Consider the following 23,257-nt stretch of genomic DNA (forward strand, 5'->3'; position numbering starts at 1 on the left):
TCTTTGTCCATCTCCACAACTCTCTCCCTCCATCTCATCCTTCTCACCTCTCTGTCCATCTCTTCCTCCGCCTCTCTCTGTCCATCCCCTCCTTCACCCTTCCCTCTGTCTGTACCACTCATTCTTTCTCCACTCTCCCTATTTGTCCATCTCTCCAGACCTCCTCTCTCTTTCTGTCTTCATGTCTGCTCATCTCTTTCACCTCCTACTCCCACTTTCCCTATCTGTCCATCAGCGCCTGACTGCTCTCCATATCCTCACAGCATATGTGTCCATCTCTTCCACCCCTGTTTTGCTGCCCCCTCCACCTCTCCACCCTCATATCCTGATGTTCTCAGTCCTACTTCCCTCAGTCCATTTCACATCCTCCGCCCTACATCTGCCGTCTGCCCCTCTCGTCCCCCATCTCACTGCCCATCCCCTCCTCTGCCCCCTCTCTGCCCTTCTCCTCCTCACTCTCTCTCTGTCCATCTCTTCCTCCTCCCCCTGTCTGTCCATATCATTGTGCCCTCCTTTCCGTACCTGTCTCCTTCTACCCCTTCTCCCAATCCATCTCCCCTCCCTCTATACCTGTCCATCTCCTCCCGCTCTCTTTGTCCCTGCCCTCCTTCCCCAGCGACAGTGGACGCGCGATGCGCCGATCTTCAGGTTCGTTCTCAGCCTCCCTGGCCGACACGTTCACATTATTTTCTGGTTTGTAGTCTTGAACTGATGGTTACGGCGGCGATTTTGAAACAGCCCATGAACTATGTCGTTTTCCGTAACGATCAGGCCGTAATAAGGAGAGGTAGATGGCGATATTTCGGTACACAAGTTGGGCTCGTTCTTTGCACGGGATATCCCGACGGAGAAACTACCCTGTTTCTCCTCTCCATCGTGTCCCCCGTCATAAGAGCTTTAAAAAAAAAAACAAAAAAAAACCCTCCAGGACACCAGACTCGCCATCTTTATCCTTCGCTTCTTCAGCCTGTTCTCCAGTATTGATAATGAAAACTCGTCGCAAAATATGGGTCAGCTTTCCTTTCTAAAATTATTTTTACGAGGACACCAATTTAAAATTCCTGTGGTCTCATGTATGAATTAAACTACTTGGAAATTAAATATACAAAAGTCTGATAAAATATAACTCTTAGATTTGGAACATATCATTTATTATTTCTAGTTGAATTACACTTCCTTAGAATTCACTCGAAACATATTACCTGTATCACCCTTCACCATGGCTATACAGGGTGTTACAAAAAGGTACGGCCAAACTTTCAGGAAACATTCCTCACACACGAATAAAGAGAAGATGTTATGTGAACATGTGTCCGGAAACGCTTAATTTCCATGTTAGAGCTCATTTTAGTTTGTTCCACCAACGCTCAATGGAGCACGTTATCGTGATTTCATAGGGATACTCTATCTGTGCTGCTAGAACATGTGCCTTTAAAAGTACGACACAACATGTGGTTCATGCACGATGGAGCTCCTGCACATTTCAGTCGAAGTGTTCGTACGCTTCTCAACAACAGATTCGGTGACCGATGGATTGGTAGAGGCGGACCAATTCCATGGCCTCCACGCTCTCCTGACCTCAACCCTCCTGACTTTCATTTATGGGGGCATTTGAAAGCTCTTGTCTACGCAACCCCGGTACCAAATGTAGAGACTCTTCGTGGTCGTATTGTGGACGGCTGTGACACAGTACGCCATTCTCCAGGGCTGCATCAGCGCATCAGGGATTCCATGCGACGGAGGGTGGATGCATGTATCGTCGCTAACGGAGGACATTTTGGACATTTCCTGTAACAAAGTATTTAAAGTCACACTGGTACGTTCTGTTGCTGTGTGTTTCCATTCCATGATTAATGTGATTTCAAGAGAAGTAATAAAATGAGCTCTAACATGGAAATTAAGCGTTTCCAGACATATGTCCACATAACATATTTTCTTTCTTTGTGTGTGAGGAATGTTTCCTGAAAGTTTGGCCGTACCTTTTTGTAACACCCTGTATTTATGTGCTCATTAAATCTCAAATCTCTTCGGACATGAACTCACAGATGCTCACTGGTCCTATGGTTGGGTAGGGCTTTTTCCTCTATTTACGCAGCTTATATTGAGGATCTGATACCAGCGGTTGCGCCATGCGATGATCATCTTAAAACTCCTACTGCGTTTCTTTGCAATTTTCTAACGCTATTACCTTCTGTACAGAAGCTTGTTCAATGTGAATAGTTTCAGAGAGCAAATTTCTTCTCTACCAGCACTTTTAAATCTAATAGTGAACAGTAACGGTTGACGCTGTCCTTCCGAAAATCTCCCTGCTATATGAAGAGAACTTGCATTCTAAGAAGACTGTCCGACAATTCTGCTGCCACTGCCGTACGTCCCGCGTAGGAATCAACAGAATAAGATGAGCGAGAGAGATCTGAGTGCATACAGAACTAAATAGACAGTAAATTCTCCTTTGCTCAGTAGCAAAAGGAATGGAAAAAATGGCTGCTAAGTATTTCCCGCCATTCACTGTGGACTATATACTGGGTGTTACAGAACGGTACCGACAGACTTCGTGGTGCTGTAGAGGGTGTCTTCAGGAGCAAATAGAGGATAGGAACGCGTGTCCGGAAGCGTCATCGAACGACGCTACAAAACGTCTAAGTTACAGGGGTAGGCCCCTTCCTCTAGGCAACCCCTTCGGCGCCAAACGTGGCTTTGTACGCTGACGGCCCATAGACGGAACGTCTCGCAATGTTGATTCTTATTCAGTGATCACAACTGACGCCATGATCGCCAGTGGAGAAGATGGAGCTAGCTGCTGCGTAGAAAGGCCTCGGTTCAAAATGGTTTAAATGACTCTGAGCACTATGGGACTTGAGGTCATCAGTCCCCTAGAAATTAGAACTACTTAAACCTAACTAACCTAAGGACATCACACACATCCATGCCCGAGGCAGGATTCGAACCTGCGACCGTAGCAGTCGCGCGGTTCCAGACTGTAGCGCCTAGAACCGCTCGGCCACTCCGGCCGGCAAGGCCTCGGTGTATGACAGTTTTGGGCACAGTTTTACTTTTCTCCTGTATGTCGAAAAATAATGAAGATTTTAGAGGATTTCAGGCGAAAAATAAAACTGCAGATGGGAAGCCTTGTCCGAAACCATCATCCTCCGAGGAATTAGAGTGTAGTATTCATATGACATAAGTGCTGTCTGCGCAGCTCTCTCACTGGCGATCGTTGGAACCAGTCGCAATCGCTGGATAACAACACTGCGAAACGCTCCGCCTACGGTCTGTGAGCGTTCTAAGTCAAGTCTGTTGCCGAAAGAGTGGCATAGCGCCAGACGCTTGTGCCTACAACTTCGACGCTCTATATGGTCGTTGATTGTCGCTTCCGGACACGAGTTCCTGTCCTCGATTTCTTCCTCAAGACACCCTCTACAACTACTCGAAGTCTGTCGCAAAATTTCTGGAACACCCTGCATAATATACTATAAGTGGGTGCAGATATCACAGTCTCTTGAGGTACTCGGAACCCACTTTAGTTCCTCACGATGTTTCATCATTACGAAAGACGTACTTAATAAGCTTTGTTTGCGTAGGTGTATTCAGTTCAATCGCAGTCTTCATGTGTACCTTAAACTCATGCTTTGTTTACTAGCAGACTGCGAAGACTTTTGAAAGTCTAGGCACACAACGTCAACCTGGCTCCTCTGGACGAACAGAACGGCTTCACATTCACGTGATCAGCTTTTACAGAATGTGTGTTGATTCCTGCATGGACGTTTGTCAGTCTCCATTTATGCGGAGTGGTAGTTGCGGCCAGCCGGATGATGACGTGCAACCGCACGCAGTACCCCGTCCCGAATGTGTTTATTTCCGGGCACTGCTGACGCGCGAAGTTCCGCAGATGAGCTGTTAGCACAGTTCGCCACTAATTACGGAAACAAAGCGCTCCCGGGACCCATGGGGCGCGCGAGCTGCTGTCGACCGACGAATATTTAGACGGACGCAATTGCGTTTGGCAGGCCCGGGCCAGACCAGAACATTGGCGCTAACTGCGTTAGGGCCGGCACCGCCGTGACGTAAGCGTCGAGTGCCGGCGATTTGGCTGCGGCCACTGTGGGTGCAGCTGCGGCTTGCTGCAGTTTCCGCTCTCAAACAGGTTGCCGTGTCTGACTGAAACAGTGTGCCCGACGGAACATTTAGCGAGCAGGCGTTGTGGAAAGCTACGAATTCTAGCGCGGCCAACGACGTGATGCAAATGTAATTCATTATGCCAGGCAAACAGTTGCATCTCCACTTACTCGAAGAGTTTCGGCTGTGCTCTTAACCGGCAGTATAACTTCTAACTTTTTCCTCCTTTCTTTTTTCTTCTGTTACCAGGATGATCTTATGGGAAGCGCACCCACGATTACCTCTCCTGTGCCAACTTCTTCATCTCATAGAAGCACTTGCACCGTATGTTCTCAGTTTTGAACGAGAGGCGTTCAATAAGTAATGCAACACTTTTTTGTCTCGGCCAATTTTGGTAGAAAAAACGTAGATTTTTTTTGTGGAACATCATGGAATATTCCCGCTTCAGCCACTGTGGTTTCATGAAGTTACGATAGGATCGGAGGTGTACGTATTCTTCAAAATGGTGTCTGTAATGGATGTGCGTTCCAGCATCGTAGATATTCACAGACTCTTGCACAATGTCTATGAAGTCCTGATAGTGAACAAAACTACGCTGAGTCGTTGGACGAGGCTTCTGTCATAATCGGAAGAAGGTCGCGCAAACCTGTCCGATCTCCCGCGAGCCAGCCGGCTGCATACAGATGTGTCTCCTGCAGTGTTGGGACGTGTGGACACTCTCATTCGAGGTGACAGACGGACCACAAACATCTCGCTGCACAACTGGCCTCACACGTCTGCGCGCCCGAGAGGAGCTCACAGATCTTTATTGGACTGTTCTTCGTCATCCGTCCTACAGCTCGGATCTCGCACCTTTCGACTTCCATCTGATTGACCCACTGATGGATGCACTTCGCGGGAAGCTGTACGTGGATCATGGGGACGTTTTTGATGCAGCAAGACTTTGCCTCCGACGTCGACCAGTATAGTAGTAGCATGTGGGCATACGAGTACATGCCCTCCCAGTAAAGTAGCGTAAGGCCGTCGCACTGGACGGCGATTATGTTCAAACTAAGCTTTTACAGCCAGGGGAATTATATGGTGTGGAATCCTGAATAAAACCAACCTGCTTTCATAAAAAAATAACTTAGATTACTTACTGAACGCCTCTCGTATACAAAGCAAGAGGACTGCGTGTTATCAACGAATATTTTTCGTTCAGAGAGCAAATTTCTTGCGGTGGAGACATAAAGGACGATAATATCCGAAAGTAGTTCAACAGCGATACGTTTGAGCCGATATTTGAACAGCTAATTGACGGAGATACAATGAATAAAGTGTGTTCGCTAGATGAGGAGAGTAAATACGATGCAATCGAGCAACCCGTTATCACGCACACTGAGGCACTGAAATGGGTGATCTGTGTAGAGTATGAAGGACAAAATTCATGTGACTATGTCGATGTTTCGGTTCTCCGGAGAATGAGAGCCGTCTTAAAGAAAATAGTGAACGAAAAACAGAAACGGAAGAACTGAATGGTTGTTTGCCGAAAGTGAACTGAAAGCCAATGACAAGAAATAAGAGTGAATAAGTTGTCTGTTGCCGACGAGTAAGGAGTAAGTAATGCAGTGGGCTTCCAAACGTGACATGTAGCATGTTTGGAAGTACAGTAAATAGCAATTTCCCCTAATAACATTTTTTTTAGTGCTCGTGTTTTTCGGTTATCTGTACAGTCTCGGGTCCTCACTAACCCTGCCAATCGCGGCCTTGTCGTATTTTCACCACAAATTTTGCCTTCTGCGACTCCCCCCTCCCTCCCCCCCCGCCCACCACTAGTTCCAAGAAAGTTATTTCCTCGCGCCTTAAAAGAGTCAGCTTCGAGGCCTACGGCGGTACACTTGACATGAGTAGTCACCATCGTTGTTGTTGTTGTTGTTGTTGTGGTCTTCAGTCCTGAGACAGGTTTGATGCAGCTCTCCATGCTACTCTATCCTGTGCAAGCTTCTTCATCTCCCAGTACCTACTGCAACCTACATCCTTCTGAATCTGCTTGGTGTATTCATCTCTTGGTCTCCCTCTACGATTTTTACCCTCCACGCTGCCCTCCAATGCTAAATTGGCGATCCCTTGATGCCTCAGAACATGTCCTACCAATCGATCCCTTCTTCTAGCCAAGTTGTGCCACAAACTCCTCTTCTTTCCAATTCTATTCAATACCTCCTCATTAGTTATGTGATCTACCCGTCTAATCTTCAGCATTCTTCTATAGCACCACATTTCGAAGGCTTCTATTCTCTTCTTGACCAATCTATATATCGTCCATGTTTCACTTCCATACATGGCTACACTCCATACAAATACTTTCAGAAATGGCTTCCTGACACTTAAATCTATACTCGATGTTAACAAATTTCTCTTCTTCAGAAACGTTTTCCTTGCTATTGCCAGTCTACATTTTATATCCTCTCTACTTCGACCATCGTCAGTTATTTTGCTCCTCAAATAGCAGCACTTCTTTACTATTTTAAGTGTCTCATTTCCTAATCTAATACCCTCAGTATCTCCCGACTTAGTTCGACTACATTCCATTATCCTCGTTTTGCTTTTGTTGATGTTCACCTTATATCCTCCTTTCAAGACGCTATCCATTCTGTTCAACTGCTCTTCCAAGTCCTTTGCTGTCTCTGACAGAATTACAATGGCATCGGCGAACCTCAAGGTTTTTATTTCTTCTCCATGGATTTTAATACCTACTCAAAATTTTTCTTTTGTTTCCTTCACTGCTTGCTCAATATACAGATTGAACAACATTGGGGAGAGTCACCTTATTACCCAGTAATTCTGTTGTCAATATTACAACGGAAATAATTTATTTCTGCGACATACCCGCGAACAGTCTCATGCCTATGTTATCAGTAACCGACATATTACACGTTACAAAGCCACACCAACTTTGTAACGTACTGCAAATGGCAGTGGAAACGTCTGCGTTATGATCTATGCCAACGATCTATCACCTTTCGCCCCAAAACTTCATCTTACAGAATAAACTGTACTGAGCATAAACGTTCAAACTCTACGTAAAAGAAAGAAAATCAGAGTTCACTAGACTGCCAGTGAAGACTTTGATAAATGCTCACAACTCAGTCGGAACAATGATCGTCTACTCTTGTTGCAAGTTTAATATATAGTCATAACATTAATTGAACTCTGCATCAGTGCTTTTCAAGACGTGATACGGCTTGCTAGAACCACAGATAAACCAACTTCGACAGAAGTATATTATATTGAGAGATGCAGAAGCTATATTTTCAATTATGAAGTTGATGTTACCTATAGATTCATGTAAGAAACCTACTGCCATTTAAATACTGGTTTTACACCTTTTGGGTGGGGATACTTACCATTATTAACGAAACCAATTTATATTATCTATCATTCAGTGTTACAGTATTCAGTTGTTCAGTTGAAAAAGCTTCACACTGTTAAATGATACATTTACGTCGCCTCTGTATCTTATAAATTTAGCATTGGACCTGTGTCAGTGGTAGTACATTTGTGAGGCGCTTGCTGTTTTCAGGGCAGATAATTAACTGTACGATGTGGCAGAAGTAGACAGTTTTTTTTCTAACTTGCTTCATTTAATATCCGCAAGTATCATTAAGAAACTACCACAGATCTTTTCGGCCGTTCTCATTGTCTTGTCCAAAAATTATTTTGACCTTGTGGATCCAGCTATAAAATTAATTAAAATAAAGGTTTTTTCACACCAGTGTGATTACAGCCGCTGCTCGGAAATACGGGCAACGAATGCATACATCAGCAGAAGGACGTGATGGGATGTCAACGTGCAGAACACGTTCCTCGCTGGTACGTCCTTCCATTTCAGTAATAGCTCTCGCGCTCAGTTTACACACCGGCTGACGTCTGCGATAACAGCTAAAACTAATTAAATGGCGGTTCCCGGGGGCGTTTCGACCGATGGCGGCCGTTGCTCGGATCTCGCACGACTTACGTCTGTGTTTGTAGTTGGCCTGCCAGCGTTATCCCAGCACCGTCTATGGCTGGCGCAGACGTTCAAGAAGTCCTCTGATAAGATGTTTCGCGTTGCATTTAAATATTTTATTTTCAGGATAAATTTATCAACACTGCCATCTCCACAGTGACGCACTAGATGCGTTTATAATGTATTCTGATGAAATCGGGAGAAAAACTGCTCATGTCGCTAAAAAAAAAAACGTTCACATTGCAGTGTTACTCGATATGGAGATAGCTGGGGTTAATCTCTCCTGGGAAATACATTGCAATCGCCATTATTTATCCGTTACATGGAGGACTGGTGAGGATGCACTGTTACTAATCGCAAAGGTGTTCATCAGTTTCCTGATGAAATTCCTAACCTTTGCTCAGGTCCTGTGAGAGTCCTCAGGCGGACATGACGTTCGGGTTCACGCTTTCATGTCTTTCGTGAGGTATAAATTATTCACTGATTGCGGAATTCGCCTTCAACCATTACATTTCTTTGTTCATAGTTAGCATACGACACAGCTCAGACGCCGCCCCTTCACTGCTATGTATACGTTACGGTTAGGCAACATGCAATGTTAATCTCGACACATACAAAACGCCGGCTACTCACATTTGCAAAAGGAATTGCTTTTTTGGGTTATTAGTGCGCGACTATTTTTTGAACCTAAGCTGCGTCCTTACCATGCCATCGAAATCGACAGATTGCAGTCGCACTGGACAGACAGTTTACTATAGACTTGTTCTTGCCCCCCCCCCCCCCCCTGCACATAGTACAGCGGAGCTGCTGTACATTCTCGCGGATGACTACGTGCATAAAAGTTGTGGGCAGTGGAAGGAACAGATGTGAACGTGTGTGGACTCAAATGGACCTTTTTTTGAACTCGAACACCACTGCTTGAACATATTTGGCAAATACAGACATTTGCGGAATCGTTCTTGTTTCTCATCAGATCATATACACAATATTTTTGCGACAGAGCCAAGACCACATCGAAACCTCACCGACCGCAGAACTCACTGCAGAACGCGCCTAGCGACATGCGAGCAGGCAACACGCTCGGCGTCTCTGCTCCAAGGATTGCCTGGATGAAACTTTCCAGGGATGCCGCATCATTTGCGTTCTCGTCCTGTCAGATTAGCACCGGTGCTTTCGTGACATAATCATTTCGAGTGCACTGCTCGCAGGATTAGGTTCCGTTCACTGCTGTGTCTAAAGTTTGATTCAGTGGTTATCGTGTCTTGTCCACCGGGGGAAATTAATTTCATTTATATTACTAAGCGGCTGTCCCGAAATATGGTATCAGTTGCAGGCTTCCAGCGGCAACAAAAATTTGATTTTCAATGTTTCGCGTAATTATTGACTCTAAAAATTTGAAATCCTTCATAATTTACTCATTAAGAGGTATAATCTTATGTTAAAATTTTAACGCAGTAAGATAAGTACACTACTGGCCATTAAAATTGCTAAACAAAGAAGAAATGCAGATGATAAACGGATATTCATTGGACAAATATATTATACTATAACTGACATGTGATTACATTTTCACGCAATTTGGGTGCATAGATCCTGAGAAATCAGTACCCAGAACAACCACCTCTGGCCGTAATAGCGGCCTTCATACGCCTGGACATTGAGTCAAACAGAGCTTTGATGGCGTATACAGGTACAGCAGCCCATGCAGCTTCAACACGATACCACAGTTCATCAGGCGTAGTGACTGGCGTATTGTGAAGAGCCAGTTGCTCGGCCACCATTGACCAGACGTTTTCAATTGGTGAGAGATCTGGAGAATGTGCTGGCCAGGGCAGCAGCCGAACATTTTCTGTATCCAGAAAGGACCGTACGGGACCTGCAAAATGTGGTCGTGCATTATCCTGCTGAAATGTAGGGTTTCGCAGGGATGGAATGAAGGGTAGAGCCACGGGTCGTAACACATCTGAAATGTAACGTCCACTGTTCAAAGTGCCGTCAATGCGAACAAGAGGTGTCCGAGACCTGTAACCAACGGTATCCCATACCATCACGCTGGGTGATACGCCAGTATGGTGATGACGAATACACGCTTCCAATGTGCGTTCACCGCGATGTCGCCAAACACGGATGCGACCATCATGATGCGGTAAACAGAACCTGGATTCACGCGAAAAAAATGTTTTGCCATTCGTGCACCCAGGTTCGTCGTTGAGTACACCATCGCAGGCGCTCGGGTCTGTGATGCAGCGTCAATGGTAACCGCAGCCATCGTCTCCGAGCTGATAGTCCATGCTGCTGCAAACGTCGTCGAACTGTTCGTGCAGATGGTTGTTGTCTTGCAAACGTCCCCGGCTGTTGACTCAGCGATCGAGACGTGTCTGCACGATCCGTTACAGCCATGCGGATAAGATGCCTGTCATCTCGACTGCTAGTGATACGAGGCCGTTGGGATCCAGCAAGGCATTCCGTATTACCCTCCTGAACCACTGATTCCATATTCTGCTAACAGTCATTGGATCTCGACCAACGCGATCAGCAATGTCGCGATACGATAAACTGCAATCGCGATAGGCTACACTCCGACCTTTATCAAAGTCGGAAACGTGATGGTACGCATTTCTACTCTTTGCACGAGGCATCACAACAACGTTTCACCAGGCAACGTCGGTCAACTGCTGTTTGTGTATGAGAAATCGGTTGGAAACTTTCCTCATGTCAGCACGTTGTAGGTGTCGCCACCGGCGCCAACCTTATGTGTATGCTCTGAAAAGCTAATCATTCACATGTCACAGCATCTTCTTCCTGTCGGTGTAGCAATTTTAATGGCCAGTAGTGTATTACAGTTCGAAAGCGTGTGTTTGTCCTGAGGCAATGTAACTTACAGTGCACGAATACATGGACTTCATTCATTCAGTACTTGAGAATAAGAGCATAATTTCAAACCTTCCTTAAACTTATCCTCGCTTTAGCGCATTAACTCATTTGTAAAATAATCAGACGTCTGAATCTTTTTTTGCACATCAGTTTGACTCTCCAGAGAATTGTGGGTCTACTGCTCGGAAACTAATTTGTGTTAAAAAGTGCAACAAATTGACTGCGGAACACTGTTATGAGATGTCAGTAGTAGAAATACATATAATTTCCCTTCTTATATGATGACCCATATTTCGCCGACGGGATGACGATGTTCTGCACAAAAGCAAAAGTAGCCTGCGTCGAGTGCTCACAATCTCGTAACCCGCAGAAAAAGAAACCTACCGATGATAGTGAATCTAAAAATGTTTTAGATTGTGTCAGTGCAGAAAGAGATTTTTAATGTGGCCCACTCTTCCCCCTCCTCCCCCTTCTGATACGAATCATCCTGCCGAAGCTACAATCTCTGTGTTTTCGTCTTTCCGTGGTAAATTTAGTCTTTAGATACATCCCGTTTTCTGCGAAACAGTGCTCTCATTTTTTATTATTATGTTTTTTACGCATTCATATTTCGGCCTCTTTCATTTCTGTAAAATATTGTATAAATTTTGTGTCGCTTTGTGTTTTGTGACTAATACCATTAACATATGATCACGTTAAGTTGAAGTCATTAATACAGAATGGTCTGTCGTCACCTATTATGTGTCTTGACAGGATTTCATCCGCGAAGCATTCGAAAAACGACACACAATTTTCGAAACATTTCTTGCAGTTTCTATGTTGACACAAAGAGAGAAATACCTCAACGTTCATTCAGTTGCTGATTTTATTACCTGCTTGACGACTGCCAGTGCTATAAGAATTTATTTTATAACAGTTAACTCGCATGGGGTACTGTTCGCGTTTCGGGTACTGCCTTCAAGGTATTTTTACCCAAATTTTACGCGTGACTGGTTGGCGCAAGTTGCATGTTTGCCCGCCATACTCTGGTGGCTGGATAACGTGATGAACTGTCAACATGCACGTCAACTAGCACTTGATAAAGGAAAAATAACAATAATTAATTTCTGTGCCGGATAAGTTGTCATTTCATAAATTTTGTACGACTGTAGTACTTGCCCAAATGAAAGTAATTGCTATATCAACTGTTCTATCAGCAAAGTTAAGTGCAAGGTCTAGTTCCTGTAACTGGATTTCCATACACAGCCAATTGTCATTGTTGAATTGTGCTAAGGAAGCTGTCAGACTGTTTTATTGTTATATATTTCAGCCTTAGGGCTTGATGCTGTGTCATTGCGAGTTTCTGCTTATTACCAAGTCATCGTCATTAAATGACCTGTTTAAAAAAAAGGAGGTAGGGTAGCACCACAAAGGCGTTTACACCGTTTGAACTTTAGTAGCTCAGGAGGTATTAGTGATAACGTGATCCACATGTGATTATATGGTGCTCTCATGACTAGTGTATGGAGCCATCCGTTTGATTTAATTTAGTTTATTTTAAGTTGCCAGCAACTAAACATAAATATCAACATGGCTGGAAATTCGTCCTTGTGACGATGACGGGCAGAGTTTTGTACTTCACCACCGACATCTGTAACAACGAAATTACGCGACAGATTTGAGAGGGAAGGAAGTGTGCTTGATCAAAAGAAGGGGCGGTGTGGCAGGAAGAAATTAAGTAGCGGGCGAAAGAGGGGTGTGCACAGTGATAGAAGTTTTCAGAAGATCCCCAGAGAAGTCTGTAAGGCAAGCGACACGTTAATCAGGTGTAAGCAAATCAAGTGTTCACCGTATTTTAAAGCAGGCAAAGTGGAAGCCCTACATTTCCAGGTTGCTTCATGCGATGAATAATGACGATCCGGATAGGCGCGTTGAATGTTGTGAATGGTTTTGCGACAGTAAACCGCTAACTGATGTCGTTGTTTGGTCTGATGAGACGACACTTAAATTGTATGGAACCATCAGTCGCCATAACTGTATGTACTGAGTAAGAGATAATCCCCATGTTACGGTAGAACGGGCTGTTAGTCTTGCAGGTTTATTAATGTGATATGGTATATCTCGCAGAGGACTCTTTTTTGAAGGAACAGTAGTAGGTGTGAAGTACCTTACCATGTTGCAGGAACGAATTCCACCAGCAATTCACCAACTGTTCCAAGATGAAGTTTTTTCAGCGAGATGGTGCACTGTCAAATTACCATTGTGACGTGCGGCAATTCGTGGATGAAACATTTGTTGAAAGGTGGATAGGCCGACGAAGAAGTGTTGTCCGATGGCCACCATAAAACATGTGTATATCTGTTCTGCATCGTTGCAGATGCTTTATTGCTGCCGATGGAGGGCCTTTGGAACATCTTCAGCAGTAAAACGTCAACAGTAATGTGAATATCTATGTGACTTAAAAATGTATAGTTCTGTTATTTTTGCTCCGGTTATTAAAGTTCAAACAGTGTGAACCTCTTTGTGGGAAACTATATTTGTGTATATAATTTTTTTCAAGGGTGTCAGTGGGGTTCCCGAAGGCAATATGCCTAACCTGTATAAGAAAGCGGTATTTAAAAGGTAAATATCGGCGAGCTGAACGGTGTTACTGCAGTCATTGTATTTCATATTGCATTTAAATTAGAATCTCAGCATTCCGCTTTTTTATGGCCCACAGTGTATGTTCTTACTTGAGCTTTGCCTTTACAGGATGATCGTTTCAACCACGACATTGACGTACTGACGGGCTACAAGACGAGGACGTTGCTCTGCATGCCGATTAAGGACTTCACTGGCGATGTTATAGGAGTAGCGCAGGTGAGAAGGCGAATGCACTGCAGTTACACTAGAACTTTTTAAGTGATGGTAAGAGCATTATTTTATTTTACACTGGCTTTTGAATGTACAGAGTAATTAGAAGTTATATAAATTCGGTTCCCACAGAGTTATATCAACGGACCTGGCTTCTGCGCCACACTTTACTTCACTAACAAAGTATGTTTTGTTTACTCGAAGGGATGAGAAACTAGCGTCTAGTTTCCTTAACATATTGCTCTTTAATTTTTTTCTTCAGCAGTAAGTTGTTAGCGTAGCTGAAGTCACAGAGAATCTATATGTCTTTATTTACAGTGAACAAAATAAAACATTTTGAACCTTGCTCATTCTGAGTACTTAATTTACTTACATTTTCACGGGGAGCCATGAAATGGGCAACTTTTGGAACACCACACAGCATCACAAAGACTTTATATTTTTTTAAATCTTTATTTGAAAAATTATAGTGGGTCATACATATATATTTTATACCTTTACATCATATACAGGATGTCCTCTCTTAAGAATTGTCAGGTGTATTTTGAGTGGTTTTTCGGAAGATATTTGGAATTTCGTTTTCGCAATGTGTAATAGGCGTCTGCCCAAGCAAATACTGGAATACTGACCATCACGACTTTCATGCGACACCCAGTTCAATAAAAAGCATCCTTTGACAAACAAATAAAAAAAAATTGGGACCAGAATTTTATTTTCCAGTTCATTAGAGCGGTCCCAAATTAGTGTACTACTGCATTCGTTTTATCGATATAAATTAAAATGGGCAGAAAAACATGAAGATTAACAAGTACCAGTACTCCAGCAGTGACTCACGTGCCACCCTGCCCCACACTTGTTGCAAGCCTTGTGCAGCAGTGCTACTCAGTCCCTGGTTGTGTAAAGGTTATATGTCCTTTTTTACTGCCACTGTTAATACACATTGCTAAAACAACTATTGTACTAAACTAATTTGGGAGTGCGCTAGCGAATGAGCATGTAAAAATATAATTTTGTTTGTAACAGAGCACAAATTAATGCTTTCCATTGACTATGGATGTCACATGAAAGACGTGATGAGCAGTATTTGTTTGGGCTGACTCCAGCCACGCATTGCAAAAACAAAATTGCAAATATCTGTCAAAACACCAGAGATAGTGTCACTGATGACTCTTGGGAGAGACACCCAATGTATCTATTGTCGTTCAGATACTACTCTTTCCTACATAATGTGATTCATAATATGTAACTACACATAAGAAATATAATTATATTACAACAACCACTTCTTAGATTCGCTACTTATAGTTCTGTGAATGAGTGCAGAAACTTTATCTTTCTGCCAAAAAGATTTTATTTTTGATTTGGAAATACTTTGATGGCCTTCTCTGAAAGTGTTTGGCTGCTTGTTGTAACTTACAAACCATCACCATGTGGACTTTTGTTTATGAATGTAAATCATATTCTGTGTTTGTTATATTTATATTCAGACCTTTCATTTAATTATGTATCTAAATGCATTTATTTCAATCAGTTTGTTGCTGTATGAAAATATAACCAATTTTTTACAACTACAAAGAATATATTGGAAGTGTTTATGCTTCATGAGAAATTTGTGTATAGCTTAATCCCTGCACAGGCTTGATGACCCTTTTCTGTTCCAGCAATATTGTGTAAATATCTGATATGCAGCCACACAATTTTTTACAGAAACTAGGCATGAAATATGTAATTGACCCATACTAAACAGCTTTTAATATTTTGGCATGGCATGTGACAATGTTTGATAGAAACTGAAATAAACATCTATAAATTTTCATACGAAGGTATGTAATGAGTGCTGTATGTAGTATCAAGTGCAGGCACAGTGTAGACATCACAGAAAAAAAGCAATTGGTAGTAAAAAATATTCCAGAGGTGAGAAACCAAGGGGGCAAGAAATCTTGTGTGACATGTAATTGTAATTACTATCTTCTGAATTATGAAGAACCTGATCAAAAAGTTTAAAGTAGTTCATTGTATAGTACAAATGTTGTCATGTGAGCAGTAAAAGACTTAGGGAACAATTTACAGAGATGAGTGGTTTTGAACACATCCATCAGAAATACCTAGGGCAGACCAGATTGGGAATGTGATGTACTGTCTGGTGAAAATTATCCTCAGACTGACTGAATGAAAGATACCTCAGAATACGAAGAAAAAATGAGGGTGACAGTATGAAGAATCAAATTTGTAGCCTCATAGCCTAGTGTGCTTGGCACCTGCTGCAAGATGTGGCTGAGGCACAGTAACAAGAGAGATTCTTGAAAATAAATGGCATTTTTGTCAGTCTCTATCAAAAGACATAATTCTCATTCAGAAAATAATGTTAACTAATAAGATATTTATGAACTGGGATATTGAGGTCCCTTTTTAAGATACGTGAAGTTTGTTCCCTAAATGAGAGGAAATATTCAAATAATAGTTCATAATCTGAAGTTATTTTGTTTCTGAGGATCAAATTGTGGGTTTCAACAAAAGATTGTGTTGAAACTAAATGTAAGTGAAATGATTTTTTTCTTGTGTGTGTGTGTGTGTGTTTCTTATGTTATCATACTTTTAAATTGTGTATTTCAGGTTATAAACAAGCAAACAGACACCTGTTTTACAGCCAACGATGAAAAAGTTTTTGCAAGTTACCTCCAGTTCTGTGGAATTGGTCTGCGGAATGCTCAGCTTTATGAGAAGAGTCAGTTGGAGGTTAAGAGAAACCAGGTAAAATAATGTAGCTGCCTGTTAATACAGTAATTAAATCAAGTGTAATGAACTAAAACTGTGATGATCAAAAGACAAAAAAATTATGATGTTAAGATACTGAAATCCTATTTCTTGTTTTAAGATTCAACTGTTCGTTCATTACATAATCGGAATAACAATGGCAACAGGATCACTAAATCATTAGTGAATTGCAGTAAAGTGTAGAAATTCATGTACTTTGCCTTCAAAGATAAAATAATATCATCAACTTAATCCCTTGTAGTGTATTCTAATGATGGTATTCTACCAGTGCTAAAGAGGTGGAAGCAAGAAAGATTTGGTAATTGAAGGAAACTCTACACCATAATTATTCTCTACCAAGTTTTAATTTTTATTTAATGTGATTCATGTGACAGATTACAATTTCCTCTTCATGTCTACATTAACAAACTTGACAGCAAAATCCATGATTTTTCTGTTAGTTCTATTTCTTCATTTGGAAATTTTTATGAGATAATGCTTTCACTTGTCTGAACCAGATAGCTCAGTAGCAGAAGTATCTGATTGGAGTCAAGAATGTCACATTGGGTAAACTTTTAGAATTTGTGCACAACAGTGCTTTGGGTAGAAAGCAGAAGCTTGCAAAATAATAATGATCTCTCATGTGTTTTTCTCTCTTAAGTTTGCCTTACCTATCTTACTATTGATTAAGTTTGCTAACCAATAGTAAGAGTACAGAATAAAATAGCATAATTACAAAACTTTCTCTCCCCCCCCCCCACCTCCTTCCCTCCCTCCCCTCTTCCCTTTCTGTCAATCTCCCTTTAATTATGAACAAAGGCTATTTTAGTTTTCTCTCTGGTGAAATTGGTAAAAGTGAAGTTGTGACATGAAAATACATTTCAGAAAGGGAGGTTGGAGGGGCAGAGGGGGGACAAAAATGATTTTCTAAAGAAAAATGCTGTTGAGTAGGCTCCTTATCATTATGTTTCAATTTTCGTTTCATTTTTTATATTCACATTGTATTAAAGATAACCTTGTTTAAATCAAATGGCAATAGGTATTGCTTCTAGTAGGTCATGTATAATTGAACATTTTTACAAGTGGCAAGTTCAATGTGATAGTCCTTCCTTTCACAAATTTCACGTAAGTCTTAATTAATTGTAATGTTTCAGGTATTATTAGACCTGGCACGAATGATCTTCGAAGAGCAGAGCACCATTGAACACATGGTGTTTCGTATCCTCACCCACACACAGTCCCTCATACAGTGTCAGAGGGTTCAGGTACGTTGAACCATTTGTTTTCTTTTATCTATGTGTGTAACCAGTAACCTGAAATATGAAACTGACACAATAAGATCAGTTTTTGAGATACTTTTACACCAACAGAGAGGAAATGCATTTTAGTATATGTTTTTTAAGGTAAGCTTGTGTCAGCTTTATCAGCAGTGATAACAGGGTGTTGTTCAGCCCAAAATATAAGTTTTGAGGTAAAGATTTAAGACAACTCATTATGTGATAATATCTTTAAAGAACTTGTTTTTCCTGATGCTATAATGGCTTATAACTAATTCAGCCTTCATAAACAAAATTTTATAGTTCTAACGAGAGAAATTTTTCATTGATATGTGTATATTTTAATAATTTCAGGTGTTGCTCGTTCATAGAGCATCAAAAGGAAGTTTTTCAAGAGTATTTGATTTTGAAGCAAATGACTTAAATGGAGAGGATAATGATTCAAGAACAAGGTAAGCACAATTTTGATAGTGAATACTTTACTAGTGGTTTATGGATAATAAGAGCTGTAGTGGTAAGCCCATATTCTCATCTTCTTGACAAAGCAATGAATGCGCATTATGCTAGCTGCAAGCTACAGGCAACTAAATGTTTCAGAGTCCTGAAAATCAACTATGGTTGCTTAAGAAATCAATTTGTCTCTGAATTATTGTTAGCTGAACACCCCCTTCCCTCCCCCATTTTTTGCCGAAGGTCGTCCATTTCTTTTTACAGTACCATCACTAAAGCACTCCACAAATTCTGTCTTGTAAAACAATGAAAGAGGTTTATATATAAAAACAAAGTGGAGGTGACTTACCGAACAAAAGCGCTGGCAGGTCGATAGACACACAAACAAACACAAACATACACACAAAATTCAAGCTTTCGCAACAAACTGTTGCCTCATCAGGAAAGAGGGAAGGAGAGGGGAAGACGAAAGGAAGTGGGTTTTAAGGGAGAGGGTAAGGAGTCATTCCAATCCCGGGAGCGGAAAGACTTACCTTAGGGGGAAAAAAAGGACAGGTATACACTCGCACACACGCACATATCCATCCACACATACAGACACAAGCAGGAAAGAGGTTTCTTTCTTTTGTAGTGGAGTACACTAACACTGTGCGTTGGAATTTTGGGGATGCCTTTCTGATCACTTTTTGAAGTTTAGAAAATCATTGTACAGTATAGTGCAGATTATGAAAGGATCAGGATTCTTCCTGCAGCTTTGAATGATCTGTGCTATCCTTCATGGTAGTTTGTTAGCAATACTTAACATTCTTCTCTATATTGAAATGAATAGTCACACTCCATTTCTGTGTTACGTGTTTCAAAGAATGCTTGATCAGTTACTGTAACTTTAAATGGTTCACACACAGAGTAATACACAAATGGAGTGTTCTTCTGCACATCCCACATCAATCTGACATTATCCTCATGTGTAAATAAAATTTACAATTATAATACTTGGGTAATTTTGTGCAAGCCTTTTCTGTCTTATACCTCTTTCGAGCCAGATCGCTTCTTTGCAAAGGTTTGCCACAATGCTCTTGCTTAAACAGTGTCTTTTTCTCATTCAGCAAATTAAATGCAGTACATTTGTGACACTGATCTTTCTTCAGCCTAAAGAATCCAAAATTGTACTTCTGGAATAGTTACAGGTATTTTTTTGGAAGACATACTGGCTTGCAATTTATTTCTTCACATTCGAGTTTATAGTCATCATACATTAAAATAATATTCTGGCTCAAATAAAGGTATCTTGTTGAAGACTACTGCCCATGATAGTGCAACTCAACAGATATGCCACCTTATACAACAATCAACACTCACTGACAACCTGGTGCCGGGCATACTCATTTCAAGGGTCTGGACAATCATATCTGTCCCACATCTATTTCTGCCAGTCTAGAACAAGTAATGGACTCGCTGCTTCAGTCTGTGCAACCACTCACTATTTTTTGGAGCCAAGCAGTAGCCAGACTATCGAATTACCATCCTGTGCATACGTTGCCGTTACCACCACTGTGACCAGGAAGGATGTACTGCTGACATATCATGTCATTATGTTCAACGATGAACCGTAGTTCTGCACTAGACCCAGGTGACCATCATCAGCAATCTGGCAGGGACCTGGGGACAGGTTCCATTCTTCCAGTCTGTTGAAGAAGTGCAGCAGTATTACTCCTGGTGTCATGGCGTGGGAAGTCATCAGGATGACTTCGAGGGGTTTCTGAGTCATGGACATCCTGTGTCTTTGTGTATTACAATTTGTTTGACAGTATCTTGGTGCTGTTATTCAAAGTACGAGGAGAATGCTCATCTACACATGACAAATGTCTCTATAAATTATCTTTATTATGTTAAGATAATTATATGGCCAGCAAGGGGTACAAATCCATCTCTGAAAGAATATGTGTGGGACCAGCTCAGATGTCAACACTGTGCCACTGCCAGTATCCAGGATATTAAGTACCAGTTAAAACAGTTGTTGGACAGCTTGCCTCAGGGAAGGCTACAACACTTTAATACCCTTCCCAACTGAAATAGTGCATAGTGGAGGAGTGGTTACAATGTCATACTGATAAATGGACTCATACTCTCAAGTTCTTACTAAATTTGACTCAATTTTTTTGATTACTGAAGTAATGATGAAATAGACTTTTTTGTGAATATTTTTGTTGTTTCTTGTCATTATGAATTCCAGGATTATCCCATCATCTGATGATCATGTAATAGATATCTACAAGATGACTTTGACATATCAGTAATGTACTGTCAATTGAAGCTTAAGCTTCATAAATTAAAAACTTAATGCCAATAAGAAACCTGACTGGCATAAGGCTGAAACTAATTTAGATTACTGAAGCAAAATTACATTCCCTTTCAACCTGTGAAGTTTCATCCCATTTTCTCCTCCCCTTCTTTACTGTTTCATGCTGTGTGTATCATTTAGCAGAATTGGAATAAACAAGGTATAACAACAGCTTGACAAAATTATTGAGTGAAGCCCAGTGACTGTTTATCATGAGAAACTGCAGAAACTTACTTTTAAAGATTTTATTAAAAATTTCAACAAGTTTTTGTTCAGTCATGCAGTGTGCAACAAGTTATAAAATTTAAAACATGTTGTTGTAAGTGATCCAGGTTAGTTGAAGGCTAGAAACTGAACATAGTTTTATTTACTCGAAAGAAAACATATGTATTTGTTTGTTATGAAACTGTGTCTTTTGCTTGATGTCAGAGAGGCAGACTTCGATGTAATGTTATTTCTGAGGGCGATGGAGGGAGGGGGGGGGGGGGGATATGGATATTGATAAAAATGCCTAGTTATTTGTGTAGTTATGTTACAATGATAAGGACTGGATGCTACTGCATTATGTCTTACCTCATTTCTTTCTTCTTTCAGTCCATTTGAAAGCAGATTTCCTATCAACATTGGCATTACGGGTTATGTTGCCACTACAGGTGAGGTAAGTAATATTCAGCAGCTGCTGTACATTTGCTGTTACATTCTGGGTGTTCATCACAAATATGCTGAGAGGAACTGTATCCAAACTGATCCTTCATAAGTTTTGGAATCATATTTACAAATTTTAAAATTTTTTTGTTGTGAACTATGGTAGAACCTTACTGCTATACACGTGAGGTAACATTACATAAACAATTAAATTTTTTTTAGACCCTGATATTGTCAGGATAGGCATACAATATTCATGAATGGTCACCACTAAGCATGAGAAGAAAGTTTGAAAGGTCAGTTTCACCTTCACTTCACCGCTTAAGTTACTCTGACTCCTGTAATACTATTGGAGTTATTTCAGTTCACTGATTGTCCACAGAGTATGTCACTCAAGAATATCACTCGTTACTGCACACCCAAGAAGAAGATGATGATCACTATACTTACATAAATTTTACTATCTATTTTTACATGTGCAACTGTTTGTTTATATTTGATCATGATAAGTTATGTACCTTTTCAGTTGACACTTGAAATAACCATGGAAGTAAAAAAGTGATGGTCTCAGGTACCTGCTATTGTAAAGAGGAACAGCCCAATTTTTCAAAGTCATCTGAATGAATTGTGTACTGTTCTGTTGTAGATGCACTGTGTATAATGCCAACACATAACTGTTTCAGTATATTTGTAATAAATCAATTAATTAGAAGCTCACATGGAAGTAATTGAGATAAATGTGTAATAACAACAGAAATAAACTGATTCAGTTAATTCTTAAATGAAAAAGAAGAGTAAGAAAAAGGAAAATGAAGGTAACAAGAAACATAGGGAGAACATAATATTATTAGGAAGTAAAGTGAAATAACAGAGAAAAAATGTAACTGAATACAGTTGCAGCAGAAGGTGAAAATGGTAATTCCAACTAGGCAGTAATACCCAGAATGAGAGAATAAAGGAAACGAACAAACAAAGAGAGATAAAAATGAAAACAAGAGTATCATTGAATGAAAGAAGGACACCAACTGCAGTTGAAGAACATCTGTAATTGATGTTTCCAAGGAACGCATTTTCCCAATTTTCATGTTACAGCTACATCACACTAAACATCATTCTTCATCTTAATCAGTCACTGCCACCACTACCACCACATGAAACCAGTGTCATAAGGCTAAATTTTTTTTAGTGGTGTTCCGCAATATCATTCACATTTGATTAATTTCTACCTCTGATTAATATACTGCACCCATATGTTTTACTTCTCAAGGTCCTACCCTCTCATGTCAGTTTAGTGTTACAGTCTCATCTCATCTGTGTACTTATCTGCTGATTTTTTTTAATTTACTTCTTTTCTTTGTTTCCCTTGTTCATCACATTGTATATTCATCATGTCATGTTTGTGACAAGAGTGTTTTTACATCACAAATGAAAATGTGTTCAAAAGATTTTTTACTTATTCCCCAACCATGAGAACTATTTCACTTAGGAACATTATCATATCTGATTTTGTCTGGCTGAAAAATAACAGTGTGTATTTTTGTTTTATTACAACCTTGAGGATCCCCTGAGTATCATCTACCTATGGAACAAGAAAGTAAATCTAATCTAATCCTTCACAATTACATTCGGTATTACTATTTTGTGTGTCCACTGATTTGTTAGGATACACTCTTATGATGTTACAGCCTCATACACAACTGTTTTTCTACATGTTTGTGTTTCAGGTTGTCTACCTTCCACATTTACTACTTCTTCTCTCAGTTATGACCCTTAACTCCACAAAACACTAATCATGGATTCTTCAGCTTAGATGTTGTAGCTTCTACCAAAGCCTTTATACTTGGCACTTACAGATTCATTATCCACATCTGTGTGTGACTAAGAATAAGACACATGTCAGTGAGCATTGATTGAATATAGCTGATGTAGCCTACAGCTTTCATATTTGAATGTTATTTGTTGAAAATTTGCTTAGGATTCTGT

General features: G+C 40.8%; 1 protein-coding gene across 4 annotated transcripts in view; it reads left to right on the plus strand.

Annotated features, from left to right (window-relative positions):
- LOC124595930 (dual 3',5'-cyclic-AMP and -GMP phosphodiesterase 11-like) overlaps positions 1 to 23,257 on the plus strand; it is a 317,214-nt gene that overhangs the window by 246,707 nt on the left and 47,250 nt on the right. For all 4 annotated transcript variants that reach the window (XR_006978262.1, XM_047134846.1, XM_047134848.1 and 1 more), the window contains 5 exons: positions 13,706 to 13,813; positions 16,421 to 16,558; positions 17,716 to 17,826; positions 18,193 to 18,290; positions 21,224 to 21,287. Coding sequence is in view for 3 of the 4 variants with exons in the window: in XM_047134846.1 (XP_046990802.1) it covers positions 13,706 to 13,813; positions 16,421 to 16,558; positions 17,716 to 17,826; positions 18,193 to 18,290; positions 21,224 to 21,287 (519 nt within the window). In the remaining variant the exon portion in view is untranslated. The remainder of the gene's footprint in view (positions 1 to 13,705; positions 13,814 to 16,420; positions 16,559 to 17,715; positions 17,827 to 18,192; positions 18,291 to 21,223; positions 21,288 to 23,257) is intronic.

The sequence above is a fragment of the Schistocerca americana genome, chromosome 2, assembly GCF_021461395.2.
Source record: "Schistocerca americana isolate TAMUIC-IGC-003095 chromosome 2, iqSchAmer2.1, whole genome shotgun sequence".
NCBI lineage: Eukaryota > Metazoa > Arthropoda > Insecta > Orthoptera > Acrididae > Schistocerca > Schistocerca americana.